Source organism: Gymnogyps californianus, chromosome 3 (assembly GCF_018139145.2).
Source record: "Gymnogyps californianus isolate 813 chromosome 3, ASM1813914v2, whole genome shotgun sequence".
In the NCBI taxonomy this organism is placed as follows: domain Eukaryota; kingdom Metazoa; phylum Chordata; class Aves; order Accipitriformes; family Cathartidae; genus Gymnogyps; species Gymnogyps californianus.
The window spans coordinates 126761409-126787650 of record NC_059473.1 but is presented as its reverse complement, the minus strand read 5'-3'; the positions used below and the strand labels follow the sequence as shown (position 1 = coordinate 126787650).

Sequence of the window (26242 nt, the reverse complement as noted above, 5' to 3'; positions counted from 1 at the left end):
GTCCAACGAAGGAGCAGGTGGTCCCACGCATGTGGGATTCGGTGCCAACATTAGGACAAATCCCAGGAGGGGATTCAGACCTCCCTGTGAACACAGCAGCCGTGTTCAGGGGCTCCCACCATGCCCAGGTGTAACAGCGAAGGGCTCATATTAAAAGGGACCATGCAAAAAAGGACATGGAACCGGTGTTGAGGTGGCAGAGTCCACCACGGTCATACGAACTGGTGGGACATGAGTTGGCAACCCTCAAAAGCCATGTGGGAGAGGAACTGGGGAGAGCAGAAGAGCTTGTTACACCCAAGAAGGGAGGAGAAGCCACAGGCTCAAGAAGAAGGTAAGATGCACACATCTAGTACAGATGACGGCAACAGGGGTCTTGAGGCTGACCGTCAGCAGACTTGTAGGAGCTGGGTAAACCTGCAGCAAATAAAATGCTGCTCTGTTAGGTATATTGTATTTGAATAAAGAATAATAAAATATACTGTTCTACCCTAGGACTCTGTGCCCTAGCCCACAACAGCATGTGCATGGGCATCAGCATGGGCATGAAGGGATGCAGGAACCATGACACAATAGAAAGGGGCACCCAAGCTGGACTGAGGATGAAGAAAATAGGGAGAGACTAAAAGACTTTCCTCCAAAGAGCCTTAAAAAGCACCCAGAAGCTTTGAGGAGGGTAGCAGAGAAATGGGAAGCAGAGCCAGCAGAGCACAGCTCTCCCTGGGGACAAGCCAGCAGGTGTCAGGGGGAAAAATGGGGCACCAGGGTCAGAAGATGGTGACGGGGGCACAGCTGATGGCACCAACGCCATCAGGAGGAGGCCGTTCGGAGGATGTCCTCCGAAGAGGATCAGGGTGAGACAAAACCAGGCAAAGCACGATGCTGATGGTGTCAGGATGCACATCCTAAAAACTCTCGACTCTCTCCAGGCACCTGGAGCAGAAACCCACCCCACCCAGAACCACCTGCATCTCAGATCATCCTGCTTCATGGCCTGAATCCTGATGAACATGGTCAATGCTCCAGCAAGGCTTCAGGGACTCATTTTTCTCCCCTTGCTGCCAAGGGGGAGAGATAATGATAGCTTAGGCTAAAGAGAGAGGTGAGCTGGATCTTCTTCCTGCATCCAGCTTTTTGTCCATCACAGAAGTTCACCTCAGAAAATCCCCTCCCTAAACTGATCAAGTTTTAATCTCTTTTCCAGCATTTTCAGCATTTTGATTCAGAATAGCTAATGTTTAACTTCCCTGTTCTTCTCCCTCACTGGCTCTTTCTCTCCATCCCCAAGGTGTTTGAAGATCCAGCTTTCTGGCCATGAACCCGTCACCAATGATTTTTTGATGAACATCACCCCAGTAGCCCTTTCCTGCATTTTTTTCCAGTCTCATTTCAGATGCCTTTCCCAGCCATGGGACTGGAGACCGATGGAGCATGGGCTGGTGACCCTCATAAACCTTCTCCATCTCCAGTAGAGACACTAGGTCCCAACTATCACACGGATGGAAATACTCGCATTGACCTAACACGTCAGGTGGAAACTGTCCTGGGACCTTCCTCTGTCTCGTGTAGCTGTGAGCCAAAACAATGCCAGGTTGTGTAGCTGTTCCCTTAGCAAGATACGCACGCACGCACACACACACACACACAAAGTTCAGCAGCGGCCAGGAGCCAGAGCCAGCCACTGCCCCGCAGCGGGAATATTGCATGTCCACGTGCGCAGTGGGCTGCAGGGCTGCCTGGTTAGTGCGGCAATGCACGGGACCCGGCGGGGTGTCTGCCTCGTGGCTGCACTCGATGAGGCTCTGTCAATACAATTTCCCGCCCCGTATCACTTTAGACAGCACTATAATGGGGTCAGCCAAATTAACGAGGCAGGGGTTAGTTTGAGTGCGAAGGGGAAGAGCGGAGGAAGGAGCCAGGCTCGCAGGCGGGAGCCCTGCCCTGGGGGGAGCCAGGCACACTTTCCTCCCCCAGCGCAGGACCGAGTATAAGGGGTCATTCGACGGGCTGTATTTAGTTTCTTGCTTAGCCACACTGCTGCTGTGTCTTGCCCAAAGCCTGGCACCCAGCAGACGCCTGGACCAGGACCATCACCTTCCTCCAAGGGAAGCCAGCAGGGTTGCCAGCCACATACGAGGGGAGAGGCAGGGGAGGTATCTCCATGTCCCATCTCCTATAAGCTATGGGGCATGAGCACCCAGGAGTCCAGGCGTAGCCTTTCCTTTCTGCAGCGGAGCTGCTTTTGCAGGCACTGGCCCCAATTCTCCTCCCTCCTCCCTGGGAGGAACTCAGGCATCCTCTTGCTGGATTTGGGGCTGGCAGTGACGAGACTCAGGCTGCTCTTAGCCTTGCTGGGGTACCAAATACCTTCATCTCACCATGCAGAGCCATTTGAGATGCTCCCAGAGTTTCCTACCTGGTTCCAAAGGGCCCTGTGTGCTGTGGATCCCATGTCACTTCTGCCCTCCCCATGTGCCAGCCTCTGATAACCCACGAGTCTCAAATGGCAGAAGACACCCACACCTGGGTGAGGGGTTGGAGCTTAGAGCCTCGCACGTGGGCTTCATTATAGCAGCCTGCCAGTACCTAAAGGGGCCTACAAGAAAGCCGGAGAGGTTCTTTTTACAAGGGCAGGTAGTGATAGGACAAGGGGTAATGGCTTTAAACTGAAAGAGGGTAGACTTAGATGAGATGTAAGGAAGAAGTTCTTCACTGTGAGGGTGGTGAGGCACTGGCACAGGTTGCCCAGAGAGGCTGTGGATGCCCCATCCCTGGAAGTGTTCAAGGCCAGGCTGGATGGGGCTTTGAGCAAGCTGGTCTAGTGGAAGGTGTCCCTGCCCATGGCAGGGGGGTTGGAACTAGATGATCTTGAAGGTCCCTTCCAACCCAAACCATTCTGTGATTCTATCATTCTATCATTCTATGATCCTGCACCAAACATTGGAGAGGAGGTGATGGAGACCAGGTCCTTGCCTACGTGGTGGAGTCCTCTCCTGAAGCACCATCCCGCAGGCACAGCCAGGACACACAAGGGGAAAGCACAAAGCAAAGGTTTGGTGCCTTCAAGAAACCTCCCAAGGAGACATTTCATGTCACTTGCCAGACTCTCAAGGCTGAGACCTGGACAGACCTTCTGCACCTGATCCCACCTCTCCTGTTTGAAAAGCCAGATACAGTCCCATCCCTAAATCCCAGCTCAAGCAAGACCTGTGCTATGAGTTCCACCTCCTGAACATCAAAGGATGCCTGGGTGTCCTTCAGAGCAGAGATGACAAGTCCCGCTCAGTTGCTGACCTGCACGTGAGGCAACAAGTGCCCATTGCTGCAAAAAGTGACACATAACAGATCAAAGCACCTACAGAAAGAGCATCCTGGAAGTGCCTCCAGGACGCCAAGCGAAGAGCTGAATCTTCCTGCTACCAACCCGCTGCCGGGCTCTGAGAGCTTTTCCTGGCTCGTGACTAATCGACACTGTGCAGGGACACTTCTGCAGTTTGATGTCCTTCCTCCAGTCCATAGCCTCCTGCGGGTTTCTCAGAAATCATAAATTCGGGCAAGGTACCAGCCATTCGTTCATGGGAAGCTGGCACTGGTGAGCAAGGGGTGCGGCTGGAGCATTGGGTGTCATAACTAGCTGGGGCCTCTGCGGGGAACTGGGGGAGTGATTAAAACTGTTCAAGGGCAAGGATCATAGAATCATAGAATCATTTAGGTTGGGAAAGACCTTTAAGATCATCGAGTCCAACCATAAACTTCACACTGCCAAGTCCATCACTAAACCATGTCCCTAAGCACCACATCTACACATCTTTTAAATACCCCCAGGGATGGTGACTCCACCGCTTCCCTGGGCAGCCTGTTCCAGTGCTCGATAACCTTTTCACGAAGAAATTTTTCCTAATATCCAATCTGAAAGGATGCTGTGTGAACTCCAAACCAGTATGAAAATCATGTTGTTCTGTCTGCTCCTCCAGTGTGCAGACTATCTGTGCGTGAGAAACTGTTTGGGCAAGGTGGAGGAGTCACGTCTGAAGCAGAACAATTTGTCTTAGAGAGTGTACTCCAGTATGAACCCCGTAACTGTAAGGGAGCTTTGGGGTGCAGAGTCTTGCAAAGCCACCTGTATGCAGGCAACCATATCAGTAATGCCACAGAAGGCCAAGATTGCCTCAATCGTGACATCAGATACAACAAATTTGAGTATGGATGTAGCAGAATTGGGACCGATAAGGAAAAAAAAGTAATTAGGGGCAGACTGGGCTGAGAAAAAGAGGTGCTAAGGTAGAAATAGAAAAAAAAAAAGAGAATTAAGTTATGAAACCAGGTAAGGAACACAGGAGGATGGGATCTTTCGGTGGTCGGAGGATGGATATCTACAAATGGTGATGACACTGACCTGGGTACTCAACTGCACGGGATGCCCTTGGACGACTCACTGGACTCGCCATCAGGGCTATGTCCAAAAGACTTCGTACAAGAGGGTAAAAAGAGAGACACTGGCACCCTGGTATGAAGAGTTGTGGGGAGGGAAGGATGGTAAAACTGTAATTCAGCAGTAGTCGTGTGTGATTCATAAGGCTTAAAAGTGATAGCTTTATCATTGTGTTTAATGTGCAAAATCAGATCGTAGATTAATAATGATAATGTGATCATGAGTTAATTAGGTTGTTGCTTATTCAAGTGATTTATTAGTCTCTTAGCAAGGTATTGCTTAAGCAGGGGATGTCATGGACTTTTGAACACCTGCAGTCCAAAGAGGGAAGGTCGGACCCTGAAAGAACGGTGTTACATCTGAGACACGCATGCCACGAGGCAAGAAAGCTCTCCTCCCACCACTGGTAGTGCCCAGATGTTCACCGCAAGTGATGGTACAACAGCAGCGTAGACCAGCCCATTGCAACTCCCAGACACCATTGGGTATGTCTTGGGAACACCCCTCAAGGAAGACCACCAAGGCAAACCTAGCAGAGGGAAAGACAAATAATGTTGTCTTATTATCTTGGGGATATTAGTTTGTGGGATTCCGGAAAGGTAACTTTTCCACTTGATTTGCCCATGAAAAATGAGGTTCCAGGCAAAATATAGTCCAGAATAGTGTAAAAGCTACAGAAACCATCAGGGAGCCAGCAGAGCATCAAGCAGGAGACAAGTAGTTGGGAGGAACGGTGCTTTGTCTCTAGTACATCTGCCTTTCCCCTTCACTGAACCCTCTTTGAACTCATCTGCGCACATGAAACAGGAAAAAGGTAATCTAATTAAATATTCATCACCAAACACACTCAGGGCTGAGGCCAAGTCCCAGCCTCCATCTCTTGATCCTGCGAGGAGGCAAAGGCAGGAAAAAAGGAGGGCCTCTCGCTGCAACTACAAACGGAAAACTAAAAGACAGCAACAATTAATTTTCTTTATCCAGAGTAAGGCAATAAAAAAAGACTTAAAATCATGTCTGATCATTCCTGCAGACCACTTTTAGGGTGGACAGAAAATTCATCCAAAGTTCTTTGCCAGAGAAAGGACGGAAAGGTGAAAACGGAATGGAAAATGGAAAACCTTCCACATTTTTTATTTTAAAATCTTTTCATTTGGAGTATTATTATCGCAGCTAGCTAATGTCCACATGCGTAACACAATCCTTGCCAGAGAAGGCGAGGGCCACTGCAGACTTTCCTCCTCGTTTGCCCATGACACCGTCCCCGGGCGATGCATGCTGGCTCTCCCGGCTTTCCTCAGGGCCATCTCAGCACCTTGGAGCCACCCAAGCACATCCCTGGGGTGGTGGACCTTCAGTACCAAATACATACGCGGCGATGTGAACAGGGAAACTCTGCCGAGACCAGAGATATGCTCATCTTACGGCACAAGGACTGGTCCGTCACGTCCCATGTGGAAAACTCGTACAGGATTGCTGGTTCTTTGCTTTCCTCTAAAATACCGTTGGGTTGGTAGCCAGAGCACTCGACATCTCCATTCAACGTAAGGTCCAGCCTCAGCGTGTGGCTGACTCGCATCACCCAGTCAACTGGATTTAGTCTCAAGCCTTGGGGATGCCCAAGCCTGCCAAGGACTGCTGCTACCCGGTGAAAACAGCAAGCCACTTGCCTGTCTTTGCAAAGCCCTTCTCAGCAATCACCTCCACATTTTTAGGAGAGCTTTCACCACCCAAACACTTGTTGAAGGTCTTGACACCTCTGCTGTTGGTTCAGTTCTCTCAAAAGCAAACAGGCAGCAACACGCATGGTGGCTCGGTCCCTCCAGGATCTCCAACATCAGTTTTTGCTCACAGTAAACTATTTCCAGCCCTCTGTTCCCAACGTTCAATGTGAGGTGAAATGAAGAACGTCCCAGGGTCCTTCATGGGGAGAGGTGGGGTCGGAAAGTGCGTGGTCTAATCATCATGACCACCTTCCTCAGGGAGTAGTAGTCTGTGTCCTTCCATGAGTACCACACGATACCGTCCGGCCCCAGGATCTTGCGGTTTTTAATGGAGTATCGGCCGCCCTGTGACGCAGAGAAAGAAAGATGGTCAGGCATGGGAAATGCACGGAAGCGTCACCTGGATGGGAGCATTGGAAAATCAATTGCTCTGAAACACTGGAGCAAAAGAGCTTAATGACGATGCGGTGAGAAGAGCACGTAAAGCCCCACATTTTTCAAATGGTCCCAATGGAGCTGGCATCCATCCATCTCAGGCTGCATGAGTCACCTGTACCACAAGTTTCCACCACGCGGTCCCGAACTCCAGTGTGCAGAGGTGTCTCAATATTCGTGTCTGGCCCACAGCACTGAAAAGGCTGGACTGCCTTGGTGCCCAGCACTCGTTTTGTGCCCTCCCTGGAGAGCAGAGGATGGTCAAGCCAGGAAGGACTGCCATGATGTGAGGACCAACAGCCTCCTCCCAACCCTGGACCTCGTGTGCTAACATCTGCATCCTCATCCCTCCACCTTACCTTGTAGTACACCCCGTTGAGGTTGGAGAAAAAGCACTGGTGGTACCACCAGCCTCCGTGGGAAATCTCGGCACAGATGTTTCCCGAGTCGGGTGTGCTGAAGCTCCTCTTGTTGTGGTACCAAGCAAAGGAATCCTCCACCGTCCCGCTGAACCCGTCCACGTGCAGGCGGTAATAGTTTGCTTCGTCTTCAATGCTGCAAGCAACAAAGGTGAGACTATTTAATGGGGAGTGTTTGAGTCTCCTTTCCAACCTGGATACTGCATTCCTGGTGTGGACACCTAGTAATCATCGAGCTGCTCTGGCCAGCCTCCCTGCTATGATTCATCACCTCTAAAAGCCAAAGATGTTGTATTTTTCCCTTCTGTGGGATGTGCATGATTTTGTCATGACTCAGGGCACTTGTTCTAGGTCTGAACCGGGCAGACCGTGACTCTAAAACCACAATAAAGGACTGCGGCGGCTTTGGCAAGACAGTCCCTCTAATTACACAGCGCTGCCTCCTCTCCACGTAACAAGCATCCTGCTCTTCACCTCAACTGAGCTAATTAGTAATTTCCCCCTGGGCTAGCAAAGGCTGAAGGTCACTGCCATTGCACATGACGTCTGAGGAGAAAAGTTGGGGTGACCCTTCAGAGCACATATTTGCTGGTGGAGGATGCTTCACGGCACATTTAGGCAACAGGATTTTTTTCCCAGCAGTTTCAGCATCTTTGGGGTCTACTTGAAGCCCTCAAGCTTCAAGTGTCCATAAGGTGCAGTGCTCCCTTGGACATCCTCCCGTGGTGGATTACTCCACAGTCACCCACCAGCGTTTCCAGTAGAGACCGGGAAGTAGTTCATCTGGGACAGTCTAGAGAGACCGGGTCACCCCTGATTAAGAAAGGATGTGGCTGACGTGGTATGAATAAATAAAACACCAGAGGAGGGGAAGAGCTATAGATGCTGAAGGACATTACATCAGGTCCAGCAAGTAAAAGCCATGAGTAGAGAGGGTAAAAATCAAAACACGACTCTAAACCAGAGAGATGCTGGAGGACCTGTCCAGCAAGACCATGGGATTCAAAACCCTGTTTTTGACATAGAGTTCAATAATTTTGGCAGAAAAAAATACCCCTAAGCAGCTGGGGACTGTCCATGGGGTCCTACAGCTCCCTTCACCTCGGGCTCTGGATGTTGGCCACGTTCGAATGACACTGCACATTTGCTAGCTCACACTCAGGCTTCAACCCGGAGCAAAATTTGGTGGTAAAATCCAGGTGAGGAAGAAAGGACAAGCTGGCCCAGTCTGAAAAGCTCTCTAGACAGAGTCACTCTGACCACAATGGGGTTCCCATGCTTGAAGGTCTTCCGACATCGAACCAATTGCGTCTATAAGAACCAGGGAAGGCCATCCCACTTTCTACCTGAAGACCTGGTAGAAGGCATGCTTGTGCTTGTTGTTCCAGTCCTCCAGGTCGATGCGCAGAGAGTAGTCCCCTTGGCTCGTCATCTTGTGGATGTTCTCGTTGCCCAGCCAGAACTCGCCATTGAGGTCCCCGAAGCCCTCCTTGTACTCGTTCCAGGTCCGGTTGAAGTCAACTGAGCCATCCTGACGCCTCTGGATGACTGTCCAGCCCCCACCTGCCAGGAGAAAGATAACATGAAATGGGAGTCTCCAGGGAGCATCCAAGGGTCCCAGACAGAGCCCTGACTGCTGTCACCGCTGAGGATCCATCTGCAGCTCAGCAAGGAGTCTCCTTGTCATGTGTCCTCCCACCAGCTGGCAAAACACAGTGTCGGTTGCTGCACGGGGATAAAACGTGATGCCCGTCATAGCTCACGGGAAGGGGCTCCCACCTCTCCCATGTCGGTCCATGATGGTGTTCCCCTGTTGGCTGTCAGAGGGTCATTCCAGATCTTAATGTGGTTTTAAGAGAGAGAGGGATGGTAGTTTTCGGGAGGCAAACGTTTTGGGACTGGAACAAACTACAGATCCTGGAGTTTGGAGATTATGATGTACTGTTCCTGCAGCACCACAGAGGCACACGAGCTCTCCCGGTATTGTCTCACTGTCTCCATCTGCTCTCCCATCTGTCCAAATCCCTCTCTCCTCTCTCATTTTATCCCAATATTGTAAGCTTGGGGCGGGGGGGGGGACGGGACTGGGCCATCTTTTTATTCGCTGTTTGTACAGCCTGTCACTCTACAGTGTCCACGATTGTGCTGATGGTCATGCAAATAATAGTAATGACATAACAGAGACCACATTGTCTGAATAGCCTGTTTCTTAATGAGCACGTGCATCCCAAAGCTGCAATCACCTGTAGATCCTCCAATACGTGAGATGCCTACGTGTGGGGAGCTGAACCCCTTCCTCCAGCATGGGACATGTTGATGTGACACATCCATCTGGGCTGGAGTAGATCCGTGGGGCAACGAACTGACAATCCATCACCCCATTTCCCTGATGATTGCCATTATTCTTCCAAAACTCAAGGGCTGCAAACTAACTTTGTTAGTAAGTTGGTGCCTTAGGATGACAGTAGTGTGCTCCGTATGGATATTTAGACAGCAAGGGTGTGGGAGGTCGCCTGCTCCCTCATTTACACTCCAAAATATCTGTGGGAGAGGATCTACCTCCCCCCTCCTCAATTCAGCACAGCCACAATTCGTGGTTGCCCACACACAGCCCTCAACTACCCGGAGATGCTCCAGATACCCCCGAGTGACCAGCTGCTGCTCCAGAAGGGCTTCTTTTTCCCTAAGCCCTGTGTCATATCCACTAGCGTGTTGCAAATATCTTGGATGCATGAGGACATCTCAAAGAGCACTAAACGCCTGTATTTAGGCAACTGAATTCCAGCCATAATGTCTGGTTTGAAGTATTCATCCAAACCCCTCCTTTAGTCAGCAGAGAGGACGAGTCCTCTGTCCCTGGAGAAGAGCCCTTCTGGAGATGCTGCTCTCACTGACTATGAAGTAGCTTAGAAACAGCTCAGATACAAGATACAACTCTCAGGTTAGACAAATCCCACCCAAAGCTCTGCTGGAAGGTGTTGTAGGTGCCTCCTGCAGTACCTTCAGTGTCCATCTCACACAGCACTTCGATAGGCATCCCTCCGACCGAGGGCATGATGCTGTAGACCCCAGACCGCCGGAGCCCGTTGTAGTAAACAGAAGCGCAGTCGATGGGGCAGTTCCTGGCATGCTTCACCTCTGAGCGAGAAAGCAGAGAAACACGGCGTTTAGTGCACGGCACGGAGAAAGGGGCACGCAAGCAAAGCCAGCATCGTTTTCGAGTAATCGTAACACAGAGCTGAACAAATAATACTGGATTCAGAGCTTCTTCCGAAGCTGAAAACCTCTGCAGCAGGCCGGCTTCATGCCCGAGTGCAGTAGCTTATTAGCGATAAGGTTCGTTAAGCACGGATCTGCACTTAAGGATGCTGCGGCTGAGGAACGATCTTCAGTTCAACCGGTTTTGTAATGGCAACACAGAAATGATATGCATTTTGCCAGGCCCAAATTAGATTATATCTCACCCCAAAATGTTTTATACATTGATAAAGAACTGGCTGGTTCTCCAGCAATGGTCGGTGTAGATAATAGCGGAAGGTTTTTCTTCTCCCAAACTGCTGCTGTGGGTTTTGTCTTACAAGGAAAGGGGATCAAAATCATTCTGGAGAACCTAAAGACGTTTTTAGGATACGTCAGGTGGGATTTATTTCGCCTGGCACCAGCCATCTATACTTCAGGCAGGCGGTCTCAGCTAGTCCTTAGAGACAGGCTTCTGCAGAGGGCAGTTCATCCTGGTTTTACGTGGGAGAGGAGAGAAGAGCCACTCTCCCTATCTCCCTCCATCACCTACCAAAGGAGATCAGCTGAGTTGTCTGCACAGAGGTGCACGGTGACATCCGAGATGCCCGGGGGCTGGCTTTCAGCTATCCCATGTAGGTCCTGTCTTGTATCTGCCAGGCTTCTGTGGATGTCTTGGATGCTCCAGAGTATTTCAGGTGGCACTAGGTGTCAGCTGAACTGAGACCCTAGTCATAGAAGTGGAAATAGCACGCTGAATTGCTCTCGGTCCACGCACTGTTTGCCTTGTTATCTTAAACATCCAGCTCACGTGGGGACATGCGTATGTAGACACCCAACGTGAAGCATCTTCATCTGTGAGCTGAGCCTCCCTGGTGGGATGAATCCCATCTTTAGAAAGAAAGGCACAAAGGCAGCTCACACAGGCAGCTCCCCTTCCTTTTACACACACAGCTAGACCAGCCTGAAGCACAGCGTGGCCTGAATACCAGACTGGGATCACTGGGAGAACCAGGAACCCAAGGAAAGGAGGGAGCAGAAAGCATGTACGGGAGATTGCCCTTCCAGGCGGCACACAGAAAGGATGAGACCACGGGACTGGCAGAAGATGAAAGCTCCTTGTGGATGGGAAAGTAAGTCCGGGGGGCGAATGATGGATGGATGAATAGTTGCAACATCCCAGCCCACCAACTGGAAAGCATGGTGGCTGGGAGGTCCCCTGCGGGCTGCAGGCTGGTGACAGATTGGGGACATCCTTTGAGGTTGGCACCAACCGGCAGTGCTGCTGCAGGGGAGTGTGTGGGAGAAACCAGTTGCATGCAGCAAGCAGAGGTCAGGGAAAGGCAGTCAAGACCCAGCAAGCATCTGGGACAGCAGGCAGAGCCCAATCCCACCCGAAGTTAGTCAGCTAAAAGTGCTGCACCAACCAGCTGCACTCGGGCTGGCATTCTCCAGGCCAGAGAAGTCACCATCCCGGTCACGTCAAGTTATTGAGATGAATCCCAGCTCTGGCTTACAGGCAGTGGTCATGGGTGTAGACATTAACTCTGACGTCCTGGTTTTGCACAGAGCATTTCTTGCTCAGGGCTGAGAGGCACCTCGTAGCAGGTACCAGTGGAGCTGCTTATGCGACCTCCACCACGACATGGATGGCCAAAAGAGCTTTAAACGAGCGCAGTGGAAAAGACTTAGACTAGTTGGCTCAGGGGAGAAGTAACGTGACTTTCCCCTCCAGACATCACCAGATCAGATCAGATCAAGGCTGGTAGGTGAAAGCCATTAGCAGTTCAGCTGTGCGTGCTGCCTGAGTCATCCCATCCAGCCCGCTCCTCGATGGAGAAGACAGACCTAAAGTCCCTCAGCCACAGTTCATGGAAGGCTGGAAGACTATTCAGGAGAAGTTATCGCTTCATCCTTCTCCCATGCTCCTTCTGGATATCTGCTGCGGGAGACGGGATTTGGGGTGCGGGGACCAGACTGGTACATCTCATCTTGTCTCCTCAAACACCACCACCCTCTCGCCATGGACCCAGAGACTCAAATGGGTTGCAAAAGCAACTCAGTTTCCCTTCCAGCACCTCAAGGTTGAGCTTTGCAGATCCCGGCTATGGCAGGCCCTGGTCAGAATGTTTTCATGGCAGTGGGTTCTTTGGCAGAAAATGGAGTTTTAGTCAAACTGAACCTTGAATTCTTTAATTGAAAGCTCCCATGTTTGCTAAAAACCAAAGAAAACATTCTAGGGACTAACAAGGAAAACAACCAAAACCTGGCAAGAATCTAAATGCATTCATTAAAAAAATAATGAGAAATAACAGAAAATAGTTGTTTTTCAAAGTTGAAGAGTTTCACCAAAGCCCTAATTTAAAGCTGTGAATTTTTGAAGAAAAAAAAATTCTTGGGTTTTTGTGGGTTTTTTTGGACGGAAAACCAGTCCTTGGATCTGGGAGGAAGGCTCACGCAGTTGACTGCAGGTGGGGTGATGGTGAGAGCAATGCCAACCTGGTTGTCAGAGCCTGAGCTGGTCCCTGCGAGCATCTTACACCATCCATGGAGAGAAAAAGGAGGCACCGAGGGACAGGACCCCTCTCCTAGAAAGCATGGAAGCCATCCCCGGAGGTGTCCATTGCTCTGAGGAGCCCTCCTGGCTGCCTTGGAAAGCCAAGTTGGGTGAGATCGGACTCCTGGCCAATACAAAGGGGATTTAAAGCAGTTTTCCCACAGCCTTTTCCTTCAGCCCCCCTCGAGAGAGGATGCGAGGGCGAAGCATCCCCTCCCAGCTAGCCCCAGCAGCTCCCCATCACCTGGATGGTGCATCTCCTCCTGCAGCCTCATCTCGGCGGGGCCGAGGCAGGTGGGATTGCGCCAGGCCCAGTCGGTCAGGACGGAAATGTTGTTTATCTGGGCCTGCATGTCGTAGAGCAACGTGGCCTGGATGTGCTGCAGGGTGCTGGCCTCGCTGTACCGATGCTCCAGATCCTGCACCCGTTGAGCCAGGCTGTGGTTCCGGCCAGCCGCCTCTTCATGCTGCGGGCAGGGAGAAAGGTGGGATGGGGGGGGATGCTCGGGGACCAGCACGGAGCCAGGGCCATGGCCCCGGCCCCAGGACCCCCCAGGGATGGGCAGGCAGGGGAGCAAGAGGGCAGAGGATTACTCGCTGCCTGCACCAACAGAGACCAAGGACCCCAAGGACGATGCCTGCACCCTCACCCTCACCCTGCAGCCCCACACCAGCCCCCAGCCCACCGTGGGAGCCACAGGCAGCTTGATATTCCCAGGCTTTGGTGCAGGCAGGGCATGCACAGGCAAGCCTAGGGCCTCAAGAGCAGGGCAAGCATCTAGGATTCCTCTCCAAACACCCTTCAGTCTGTAACCTGTTGCAATATGGATGTGGCCTCTACGTATTTAGCAACGCCACCACAGCTGGGTTTTCCTTCCAAAAAGTTGTCCAATCTCCCCCTGAACCATATAATATTTTAGAACGTTATAAGGAGCTCCACAGCTTATCAACACGTTGCATGATGAGCCATCTCCTGCTCTTTGGGCAACGGCTGGTGTCCTGTAAACAGCCATGACCGCATCCATGCTATGCCAGGAGTGGGTATGATACAGGACCCCAGCCCCTTTCATGATCCTTTTGCTGCTTGTTTTTAGGACAACCAGCCTCTGATCCTATGTAAAATATACGCGCAAGCTGGCTGGAGATGCCTGCAGCTCGTACCAGGAGATGGGCACCCTGAGCCTCACCAGCACGCACCCAACATGCCCCAGACACAGCCACTGCAGACCGGCTCGCCTCTCTTGTTCAGTGCTCCCTGTCCATTAGATGGCAGAGCAGGCCTTAAACAGCACCTCCAAAATCCCACAGCAGCCTGGGAACCCCCCCTTCCCTCCCCTGGGCAATGCAACAGCTCTACACTGTGCTCCCCAATCCCTCCCAAGGGTCTGGCAATCCCAGACCCCCATCTGCGGTGGAGGGAATGCTGGTTCTCCACCAGCACTGCCCTTCCCTGTCCATCTCTTCCTCCATCACCCTCTCCGCGTCGTTGGCTCGGGCTCACAAGTCACCTCAAGACCCCGAAAATAAATGAATTTATATTCTCACCTCCCTGTCCCCAGTGTCAGGGGCAAATCTGGATTTTCAGGTGTCCGTGCAAGCTTGCAGCTTATTAAATATCCTCGGGGACACAGACATCTGGCACTTGACTCATCGCTACCTGCAAAACTGCAGTGGTGCTGCTGAGGGTCGGGAATTTCCTTCAGCTGGAAGGGTTTGCATGCCCAGAGTATGTTTTCTTCCCTTCCAGCTGCTCCCAGGACCCAGCTCACACCTCAGTCCCCGTTCCTGCCAGGACAGGTCTCAGCTTGCTGTTCCCAGGAGATGGCATCGCCACTGCTGGGTTATTGTGCCAATAACTAATGGCAGCTCTATAATATCCTTCCCAATGCCGCTTGAGCATTGCCTGCCGAAAGCCCATCCAGCCTGCCCGTATCCCAAAATCCAGAGCAGCCAGATCGGCAGGGGCAGCAAAGTGGGAATTACGGCGTGCAATGACACGGCGCTTTCCTTCTCAGGACTGCGATGTCTCCGGCTCTACCATAAATCAGCCGCCCCCCCCACCTGCTCTGTGAGCTGTGGCTGATACAGGCTTCTTCCAGCTCCCTTCACCCACGCATCAGCTCTCCGAGTAAACCCCACGAGGCTTCCTCCCAGACAGTCCCCTCCTCCACAGTTGATACCTTTTTTTTTTTTTTCCTGCTGCTGATTAAAAACGGCACAGCCAGACCACCGTGACGGTGCCCTGATGCTGCTGCCTTCCCTGCATCCCTCTGCACCGGTGGGACCGGGGCTGTATTTTTGCACCACGGGGTCCTGCTCTGTGCGTGCCCCAGCCACGCAAAAGCGATACGACTGGAAATGCACAGGGAGGGCTGGGCGAGGGGGTTCCTTTTGCTCCCTAAACTGCACTGGAAGGAGGGAAGCATGGCAGAGATGGGGTCAACCCGTCGGACCCAATTTGGGTGCCCCTGTTAGCCCGAGAGGAGCTGTGACCTGGAAGAGCCTGTTGCTCTCGCTCAGCTCAGAAAGGGATGCTGAGCTCAGAGAGATGTCTCCGCTTGGACAGACAAGCCCACGCTGAGCTCCCGGAGAAATACTGATGGCAAACCCCAGGGAGACCAACCAGCAGCAGCCGGAGGCTGATTTATGAAGACGGATTAAAGGAGCAACAGCTCCTCGGTGGGAGGAACGGAGGCGGAGGAGACCTAGCCGGGCTGACACAGCGGGGAATTCGGCAGGGCGGCTCCTGGGAGGTGCGAGGGGATGAAGGAGGAAAGCAGCTTCCCAGGCTGGGCACAGGCGTTGGGAAGTGGCCAGACCAACGCAGCGGGAAAACTCCTTACGGGAGAGTCCCGAAGCCAGCGGGGAGCCAGGCGAGCGGCTCAGCAGCCGTTGCTGCCTTTGCTTTCCTCCGTTCAGCTATAACTCCCTGCGCAGCATGCAGCTTTGCTTCTTGCTTTTCCTCCCCTCCGGTGCTTGAAGGGTGACAGGACACACTCATTGCCATCACCTAAACTCTCCAGATTTTGTTTAATTCCTTCTCCTTCTGGGCCTCCCATTCCTTTGGTTTTTTACACTCATGAAAAAAACCTGAGGTTGGAAGAAATGGCCGGAGGTCTCCAGCCCACCCCCCTGCAGAAAGCAGGGCCAATTTCCAAGCTGGATCCGGTTGCCCAGGGCCTTTTCCAGGCGAGGTCTGAAACTCTCTACAAATGACCTCAAAAGATCTCAGAGGATGTCTCCTTTCTGAATGTGGCAGTATCTTGATGGCACAGATGTTGCTGGCACCGTCCCCCAGGTATGAACCACTCAGAGATACCTAGATAGGACCTGGGACCTGGCTGCTCCAGGACACCTGGGTGCACCCTGTGTCCCTCCGCTCTCCTTGTAGGGTGAGGAGCCCAGCAGCACCCCACAGCAGACACATCTCCTTCAGAGCTGCTCGCCGGGGCTCCCGTTGAGGAGAAACAAGCTCTCCCAACTCATCCCATCCTCCAGGAGACATCCCCGAGGTCCTAGCAGCATCTATGTCTGCATTCACTGCTCAGATCTCTACGAGATCGGCTGGATCCCATAGAGACCCTTGCACGGCAGACACTGGAGTCAGGTAGGAGGAATCCCACCCTTTGTTGCTGCTCCCGAAGCATCCCTGTCCACCAGCTTCTCCCCAGCTGCCAGGCACGGGCTGGAGTGCCAGGGTATGATGTGAGAGCATCTGCTACCTGTCTAAGGACGACTGAGTACAAAAAAACGCAGCAAATAGCAGGGAAAGGGATAATAAACTAAGGAAAAAGACACAGAAATTACCAGGCGGGTGATAAGGGAGACAATAAGGAAGAGCAGAGGCTTCAGCCGCTGCCAGTGGGCCAGGAAGGGACCTGCAGGGACATGGCCTTGAAGAGGGTCCACCTGAACCCTGCAGTGGATAAGAAGGGGGAAACACGATTATAAGGGGTATTATGGGCTTGTGGGACTGTGCGAAACTAATTACGGGATGTTCAGGGGAAAGGCTAACGGTGGGGAAAGGAGGGTGGATGGGGTGGGGGATGAGTGTAGGCAAACTGAGAGACGGGGGAGTTAAAAAGGGCTGGACATGCGTAAACCAGCTGCCAGTCAGTGCCCTCTGTCCAACGGAGCCTGAGTGCTGCAGTCCGTCTCCTCTTCTCATGCAGTCCTTTCCTTAGCTTATTTTTTTCAGCGTAATCTCACTCTCGCCTATGTGCGAGTGCCGCAGGGTCTAAGTGCCTGCAACCGGAGGGACATGGGCCACAGGGCTCGCAGGTCTAGGTCAGGGTGTACATGCACGTGCATGGGCATCTCCATGTCTATGTGCATATAAATGTATGTGTGTATGTGCATATGCATGTGTATGTTTATGTGCACGTGCATGTACGAGGGGTCTAAACACCAGCAGCTGGAAAGTGTTGGTATTTCCCCAGTGAATTTAATTGTGTGGATAACTCGCTAGCAAACTTCAAGCTGGACCGGCTGGTGAGCAGCAGGAGACCGGCACGCAAGGTGAGAAGGTGCAGGATCTGGGCACGGATATCAGATGAACTGAGTGCCCGTGCTCCACGTCCAATTCCTTCGCCTGAACGCCGAGCATCCTGTTCGAGGCCACCAGCTCAGCTCCCTCTACAGCCACCACCAGGCAACCAGCATCTCCGGAGGGAGATTCTCCTCCCTCTTCCCTCTGACCCTGCCACAGACCAGACACTTTGCCTTTAGAAATGGAAATGAAGAATGGATTAAGAGCATGAACACTGCAGGGAAAATATTTAGTGCGTTACCATCCATCTCCCTCCTTGGCTCTGAGCTGGGGAGGTCAGTGAAAGAGCTGCAGCTCCAGGTAGCACAGAAGTGTGTTTTGGGGCCAGCGCAGGGAGCTGGGATTGGGGAAGGACAGATTAAACAGTCCTAAGGGACAAAATGTCACCAGGGGATGAATGTGGGAAGTCAGGAGACCGAAGACCTATTGCACCAGCATGTCCCAGTGCAAGTGCAAGGAGAAAATGGGAGAGGAGCAGTGGAGAGCGGGTGAGAAGGCAGGATGGGGGACAGGGGCCAACACAGGAGGAGGGACCCTGGGTGGGGGGCACCGAGTGGGTCTGCCTGAGCACGAGCACCCATCCTGACTCACGTGCCTCCCTCCCTTCCTCCATCACACCAGGAACATCTCACCCAACAGCATGGCCATCGCAGCGCTCAAACAGCCCTGCAGCCTCCGGCACGGCCTCGCTCTCCCCACGGGGCTGCCCAAACGAGGCTTTCCAAACAGGGATCCCAAGGGCGAGGATGAAAGGAAGCTGAATAGAGAATACATCAGCCCCAGAGCCAGACCGTGTCAGACCTCATCTCCTCCAAGAGCAAAGGCAAGGGTGCTGTTCACCCGGCGGTCTCGGGGCTCTTCCAGCTGACACCGGTGCATTGCTGCTGGTTCTTCTGCACATCTCATCAACAGCCCAGTGACACACCTTAGCTGGGAAATTACTCCTACGGCCAGCAAAAACACACCCTGTTCCCTCCCTGTTCCTGGCTACAATCCTGTATGAGCCACTCTTCGCCACTGCCGAGGGCCAAGCCAAGTGTTTGCCGGGCAAAACCATGGGGCAGTGCCAAACATCTGAGAGCTTCAGAGGTGCCAAGCAAGGTCGGAAAAAATGTATTAGCTTGAAGCTCCAGGCTGCGGGGCTGGTGAACGGAGCCAGGGTGGGATGAGCAGCAGAAAGGAGACTGCAGGAAGGGTGCCAGGGTTGGAGGTCAGGGCTTCTCCTGCTCAGCCGTGGCCATCAGAGATGTGGTCCTTCAACGGCCGCCCAGAAACTCCAGGTCTAGCCTGGGATCCCACTATGGGCAATGAGATGGATCAGCAACTCCTCCCAGGCAGGCTCGAAGGTGGAGGAGATAGCACAGACAAAAGGGTAGCACTGAATAATTTGTGGCTAATGTTAAGAAAGATCAGCCCTGGAAGGCTCCTGAGCCATCACAGTAGGAGCAGCTGGGGTTTAATGGATATCCCGGCCCGTGGTCAGAACAACACCATATGCTTCACCGGGTGTCCTCCCCCTGCAAGCTGCTGGGAGCTGGAAGGGACCATGGGGAGGGACCGTGGGCACCCGCACGGAGGGGGTCTGCGAAGGGCAGCCCTTTACCTGGAGCTCAAGGACTTTGATGCGGTGCCGGTGGTTCCTCAGCTCCTCCTGTAGCTCTGAAATCAGCTCCCGAAGCTCCAGGACCTGCTGCTTGCGCTCCTCATTCTCATGGAGCCAGTAGGACACCTCATCGGTGCAACGAAACATATCCGGGCACCGCTGCTCGTCCCCTTGCGGCAGCGTGGCCACGATCTTACAGCGGCCGTTGGGCAGCACCTGGTTGCTGTACTCCCCACACTGGATCAGGCCCGTGCCCTCCTGGGGACCCTCGTGGTCTCTGTACGCCGCGGGCAGGGACTTCTGCAGCGAGGGGCTGCTCAGCGTGGCCACGAGGATGAGGGATAGCAAACCTGCCCTGGCAGAGCCGGTGCTGGGGCAGGACTCCATCAGGCAGGTGAGGATGGTCCCCGGGGATGACCCCACGTGTCTCATCATCAAACACCGTCGGGGAGAAAGGTGGCAGTCCCCAGGGCATAACACCAGGTCTTCTCCTGAGAGCTAGCGGGTGAGGTTGAAGCTATATGGGAACAGAGCATCAGTAGGGATCCCAGAGCTCCCGCCAAGGGGGTCACTGCAGGCAAGGGACCCGCCTGTCCCCATAGAGCGTCCTCCCTGATGTCACCTGGTGGCCACCAAGCTGGGACCAGCTCTGGAGGGAGCTCCTCCTCTCTCCTGGCCAGGCTCCACCAGCTTCGTGGGCTGCTTTTCCCCTCCTGCAGAGCTGCCGGTGGGCTTGGAGGGTGTTGAGGTCCGGCCGGGGGTGGTCAGCCCCTCGGGCAGGGCTTTCTGCCCACGCAGGACCACGCGTGGGAAGGAGCTGGCTCCCCCGAATGGGGCATCCCACTACGCCGTCGCTCCCTGAAATGGGAACCAGAGCAAGGAGACAGGTGATGGAGAGGAAGGATGAGCAACCAACCCTCCCTACCATGCTGCCCACTCGCAGCAAACCGACAGGTCCCCCCACCTTCCCTGGCCCCCTCCAGCCATCCCCACGGCCCAGGGACACAGGGCATGGATTTAGGGCTCTCTCCACGTCCCTGTGTATGACTTTTTCTTGGCAGACGCAACTATAAATGGAGCTATCGAGTGAACGGTGGCCATCTACATAGGGAGCCCAGACCATCAACCCACCGTTGGGCAGGGTTAGACCACCAACCCATCCCCGGGGCAGTCTGGATGGACCCTGGCCATGGGCTGATTGCCCCACATGGGCTCAGGTCCAAGGGGGGATGGAGGGATGGTGGCCAGGCCACCTTCCAGGTGAGACAAATACGTGACTTGGTCCCTTTTATCCAGAGAAATCGGGCTCCCCTTGCAGCCAGAGCTGCCCTCTGATGCCTGCCCGACATCGGGGCTCCTAGCCACAGCATCACGCCCTGGGTCTGCTCCCAAGGTTTCTCCCAACCAAAAGCTATCCCCGTCCCACTCTGGTGAGGATGGGGAACTGGGAGGGATGCCACAGCTCCCCAGCAGCACCCCAGCTCCCAGCAAGCAGCACCCCAGCTCCCTGAAATACCTCCAAAAGTCCTGGCCAGGCTCTCCGGCGGCAAGAGCAGAGAGCAGCGAGCACCAACTGGCCATGGGGAGCGGGGTGTGATTTAGGGGACACTAAACGCTTATATCCCCTGATCCTATCACCGCACTATAAATAGGGCCAAGAGAGCCGCCAGTCTCAGACGGCGCATGGGAGGGAGGAGCACGGTCCCGGAGTGACCTTATCAGTGTACGGGGGATTAAGCCGGTGCCTTGGCAGGAGGGCACGGCTCCCCCACGCCTCGAAACCCCCTGTCCCACCCCGGGGATGTGTTTTGGGGAGAGGGCAGGGTCACCCGGCGTGCGGTGACCTGCCCCATCCCAGCAGTTTTGAGAGGAAGGTTTCCCAACCTGGCCATGGACGGGGGCTCGGGGCAGGGAACAGCCGTCATTTATTTTAATCACTAGCCCAGGGCTTCCTCTGCTTTTGCAAGGGAATAATGTCAACAGGCTTGCTTAATTACATATGCTAATCATTTAGCCGTAGGAATGCAAGCTGAAACCAGAGATTTCCATATTGGACAAAGCCATTGGCTGTTGAGTTTTCTTCCCTCAATGTAAAGAGTTTCTAGATGATGTTCCCAGACTGATTCCCACAAAGGAGACACTCAGACCAGCTCAGGCCTCCAAAAACAGAGGAACTGCCCGGAGAAGGGGAGCTTCGTTAGCAAACGTCTGCTCGGGTGGTTTGGAGAGGCGCTGAACATCACCGGTCCTCCAGCAGCTATCCCAGATGGCCACATGAGTGTCCTTTGGAGGACCTGTCACCTCCATGGACAGGACCCTCCATGCACCGCCGGTGGCCCCCAGCAAGGCTGGAAGGAGGCTGTGGGTCTGCATGAGATAGGAGGAGGACACAGCTTGCATGACACCCGAGCATCCCAACTCTACATGCCATGGCGGGGCCACGTCTTGCCCTGACTTCCCTACAGCTGGATCCAGTCTCCCTTCCCCTGGGAAGGATGAAATCCGAGTTTAGCTGTAGGGTTAGGCAGAAAAACTAAAAGCCCAGCTGGATCGCCAGCCCATAACCAGCTCCCGGCTTTGCTTTCAGCTTGTAAAAGTGTTAGGTGAAGGGGTTTTATTTGTTTTATTTGTCTTTGCGGGGAGTTGGTCGGGGCAGAGCATGGGGGACGTGCTGCCTCTGAGTCCTGCCAGCTCAGGACACGGCACAGCACCCCTGGGCTGATTTCTGCATCTCTGGCATCGCAGGCATCTCTGTGTCCGTATCCACCACCCAGGGTGGCTTGGAGAAGAAGGGACCTCAGCAGCAAGTCCCCCGTGCGAGCAGAGCCTGCCCCAAGCTCATGCTAATGAACGGAGAGCGACGAGCCCAGGCAGGGAGCAGACCACCCCAGCTCCCCCCAGCCGGGAGGACCTCCGGAGGACACCTCATCTTGCTGGGGCAGGGACCCAGATTGCTCCAAAAATCACACCTCTTCGCACACGCTGCCTCCAGCCAAGCCGCCCTCTGCTCTTTTTCAAGTGTGGCCGCGCTTGGCTTCAACAGCCACTTGTGGGAGAGAAAAATAGGGCTGAAGCATCCTCCCCGGAGCTGGCAGGAGCTGTGCCAGCGCAGCAGGCGGCCAGCCTGGACAGTAGTGCTGGGAAAAACAGTGGGGAAGAGGGACCCTGAGATCAGCCCGCAAAGCTCTGCCATGAGGGACAGCAAGAGAGGTGCTGCGCGAAGGGACACCATGGGCAGAGGATGGGAAAATGGGGCTGGGGGCAGGGGGCAGTCAGAAAAAGATCATTGCAGGGAAGGGAGGAGTGGTGGTCTGCCTGGACGTGATGGACGTGAAGACCTTTTGGTGCTGACACTTCTCTTTGGGCTGGATCCCACCGCTGCACCAGCAAACCCCACTCCACCACTGCAAGAGTTGTTCCTCTGGTCAGACGTAAATGTTTACCCTCCAGGCTTGTCCTGAGCCACCCCATGGCCAGTGGAGAGAAAAAGGATGCGATGGCAGACACCGACATGGCTATAAGATGAATTGCACCCCATAGCCGGCTCTTTATAGGGTGGTATGGGGGAGCATCGGGGCAGGGGACCAAGGGGAACATCTCGCTCTTGAATCCCAGCCAAGAGCTCCTCCAGCACGATTAGCTAAAGACCAGCTTTCCTTTATTGCACACGAGTGGATAGACATTTAACATGCTTGTCTATAATGAAATCCATTATCCTCGTCTTTCACGGAGGCCCTACAGCTCTGGTTCCCCCTTTTCATGGCCGGGGGTGGTGGGGGAGAGGAGGTGGAGGAGGGATGGAGCCAGGTACAGCCAGGCCCTTTGTGCGGCCACTCAGGAGGCACTCTCCCCGTAAATGTTTGGGCTCCTAAATGGATCTGACCTCCCCTCCTCCAGCCCCTTTCCCTTTCATTTTCTTTTCCTCATTATTCTGGGAAAAAAAACCCAACCCTCGTCCGGATCATTAGCGTCAGAGGCAGAGACGGGCGCCGAGTGCCACATGGAAGAGGCGGACGTACATTTCGTTCAATGCCCCTCGAGTGGCGTTTCGCTCAAGGCTGCTCCTTCACAAAGGGAGATGTGAAAATGGTCCCCGCTGGCAGCTCGCCGCCGGCCGCCCTGACAGGGCTCGATGCAAAGCTGCCTCTTCAGGGAGACAAAGCACGGCCATTTCTTCTGCCTTCGATTGATGTCTGAGTTGTTCGGGGAGCATTTAGCGAGGAGGGGAGAGGGGAGGGAGGGGGGAATTCAATGAGAGAGCCTGGACGATGCTAATAGAGATAACAGCTCGGAAAGGCTCAAGGTTGAGTGCTCGGCGTTTGGTCTGCCCGTCTTCGGCATCCTTCCCTACTGTGTGGGGACACATCAGCTACGACCCCTCCAGCAGTCTGGGATTAATTGAAGCCAACACCAAGAGCCCCAGGTACCCCTTGGCCCACTCTTTCCAAAGTCATAGATGCAGATTACACCACCCTGCTGGGGAGTAGCTGTTGTTGAGCATCCACCTCCCCAACGTGCTGAGAAGAGCAGCACCATGAAGCCTGTGCCACCACCATCCTCCCCTGCCATGAGCAAGTCTTCTTCTGCTTCCTCCCAAATGCAGGAATGCACAACATTTCCATGGTCACGCAACGCCTGCTCTTCCCACTCCATCCCAAATCCCACTCCGTCTGCTCCCCACTGTAGTTTCTGGAGGAGACGGAGGTCCCCACCGCCATCGCCCAGGTGCTGCAGCCTCTCCTCTGCTCGGTGAGCCTGTGGCCAGCCTTCAGCAGCTCGCACGCTCTCGGTGTGCAAACAACCCACCGGCTCTCATGTGGTCGCTCTTTGAGGGAGAAATGTCAAAAAACATGATACTTCTACATTTCTTGTGCCTGCCCAATGGAGTGAAGAGACCCCCAGGTATCCCTGGATAACTCTCCATCCCTGACCCTGCCTTGGTCTCCTGAAGGAAAGGACAAACTATCCCAACTCTGCTTACCCCAATCTCTTAGGATTGCAATGACCCGAATTAGCTCCCACCACTAACACTGATAATCAGTGATTTGCTATAAAATAATCAGCAGCAAGGGGCAGTTCAGAGGTTCCTGAAGACCAGGGAACCCCAAAATCAAAGTAAAGGTTAGTGCTGCTCCACTGCCCGCCGTCACGCTCCACAAATATCAACAAAATCCATACCCTGAGGTACAGAGGCCATGGGCTTCCAGGGCTCATGCTCTCTGCCAGCCCCAAGCCCTGGAAGCAAAACCACCCCGGTGATGCCCTGCCCCGGGTAACCCCAGCCCGGGGAGGGTAGGGGGGGCCGGGTGCATCGGATGGAGATTTAGGGTCCAGCTGGAGCTGGGGAGCTGCTTGTGCTCAGGAAGGCATCGCAGGTCTCCGGGCTGCTTTGGGATCCTGCAGGGATCCGGCTCTGCCTGGGGCTTTGCTAAGCGCCTTCGCCCTTAATCCTTCCCAAGAGCACCAGCCCTGGGCAGAGGCAGCATCTCGAAGGGGCAAGCGAGGTTGTTCGTACCCCTCGGGGCTGCTCCTCTCTTGGCTCCCTGCAGCCTCCTGAATCCCCCTCCCATCCTCTCTTCCCTCCTGCAATTTCAATGTGTGATCTAAAGAGAGTTGAAGTTGCAGAAAGGAGGGGAACAGGATGCGGCTGAGTGTCCTGGAGAAGGGGCTGGGTGCAGTTCTCCTCCCACGGGACCCCGAAACGCAGCGTGAGCTCTGGGTGGCAGGAATGAAGTCCCTGCTGGGCTCCTAAACCCTGCCGAAAGCCGGCTCCCTCCCCTAAGAAGCCGTAATCCCTCTTAGGGGCACGGGCAATAATCGGGGATTTGGCTCTGGGTGTGTAAATGCGTGTGTGTGTGTGTGTACAGCATGTGTTTGCGTCTGCATGTATATAACTGGCTCGAAAAGAAAAGAAAGGCAGCATGAATGAGGAAAGAAAATGCTGAACTGGACAATTTTAGGTTCACGACCCCATCTCTCCTTTTGCCCCCGGGGATGGCTCTGCCCTGGGCTAAGCCCCAGGGCCGGGTGTGCACCCATGCCGGGCAGGAGGGGATGATCTGGTCCTGGTCCCAGAGGGAGGGCAGGATTTATCCCCGGCACTTTTAGCCAGCTGAAAGTCAGGCAGCTCCTCCCAGCCCATGGTCTGGGCTGGCTCTGCTGTCACCGAAGAAGGAGCCTGTATTGGGTTTGCGTGGCAAGGTTTTGGTAGCAGGGGGGCTACAGGGGTGGCTTCTGTGAGAAGCTGCCAGAAGCTTCCCCCATGTCCGATAAAGTTAATGCCAGCCGGCTCCAAGACGGACCCGCCGCTGGCCAAGGCCGAGCCCATCAGCGACGGTGGTAGCGCCTCTGGGATATAACAGATTTAAGAAAGGGAAAAAGAAATTACAGGGGAGTAGCAGTTGCAGCCAGAGAGAGCGGAGTGAGAATATGTGAGAGGAACAACTCTGCAGACACCAAGGTCAGGGAAGAAGGAGGGGAGGAGGTGCTCCAGGCGCCGGAGCAGAGATTCCCCTGCAGCCCGTGGGGAAGACCATGGTGAGGCAGGCTGTCCCCCGGCAGCCCATGGAGGTCCACGGGGAGCAGATCTCCACCTGCAGCCCGTGGAGGACCCCACGCCGGAGCAGGGGGATGCCCGAAGGAGGCTGTGACCCTGTGGGAAGCCCGCGCTGGAGCAGGCTCCTGGCAGGAGCTGTGGCCCCGTGGAGAGAGGAGCCCAGGCTGGAGCAGGTTTGCTGGCAGGGCTTGTGACCCCGCGGGGACCCACGCTGGAGCAGTCTGCTCCTGAAGGACTGCACCCCGTGGAAGGGACCCACGCTGGAGCAGTTTGTGAAGAACTGCAGCCCGTGGGAAGGACTCACGTTGGAGAAGTTCATGGAGGACTGTCTCCCGTGGGAGGGACCCCACGCTGGAGCAGGGGAAGAGTGTGAGGAGTCCTCCCCCTGAGGAGGAAGGAGCGGCAGAGACAACGTGTGATGAACTGACCCAAACCCCCATTCCCCGTCCCCCTGTGCCACTCGGGGGGAGGAGGTGGAGAACTTGGGAGTGAAGTTAAGCCCAGGAAAAAGGGAGGCGTGGGGGAAAGTGTTTTTAAGATCTGGTTTTATTTCTCATTATCCTACTCTGATTTGACTAGTAATAAATTAGACTAATTTTTCCCCAAGTGGAGCCTGTTTTGCCCGTGACGGTAATTGCTGAGTGATCTCCCTGTCCTTATCTCGACCCACGAGCCTTTCGTTTTATTTTCTCTCCCTCTGTCCAGTTGAGGAGGGGGAGTGATGGAGCGGCTT

General features: G+C 54.2%; 1 protein-coding gene across 1 annotated transcript; it reads right to left on the bottom strand.

Moving 5' to 3' along the window:
- Window positions 1–6351: 6351 nt before the first annotated feature.
- LOC127014574 (angiopoietin-related protein 7-like) lies at window positions 6352–19385 on the bottom strand. The gene is made up of 6 exons (XM_050894017.1): window positions 18954–19385; window positions 13046–13268; window positions 10008–10145; window positions 8354–8570; window positions 6948–7143; window positions 6352–6498 (listed from the first exon to the last, which is right to left on the bottom strand). Exons 1-6 carry the CDS (start codon window positions 19383–19385, stop codon window positions 6352–6354), a joined length of 1353 nt encoding a protein of 450 aa, XP_050749974.1.
- Window positions 19386–26242: the final 6857 nt, after the last annotated feature.

Excerpts from the sequence above, each read along its gene's own strand:
- LOC127014574 (XM_050894017.1), bottom strand. The coding sequence starts at position 19,385 with ATGAGACACGTGGGGTCATCCCCGGGGACCATCCTCACCTGCCTGATG. Across the intron at positions 13,269-18,953 it reads TCAAAGTCCTTGAGCTCCAG|CATGAAGAGGCGGCTGGCCG; the intron begins GTAAAGGGCTGC and ends CCCTGCCCGCAG. Across the intron at positions 7,144-8,353 it reads GCCTTCTACCAGGTCTTCAG|CATTGAAGACGAAGCAAACT; the intron begins GTAGAAAGTGGG and ends TGTTGCTTGCAG.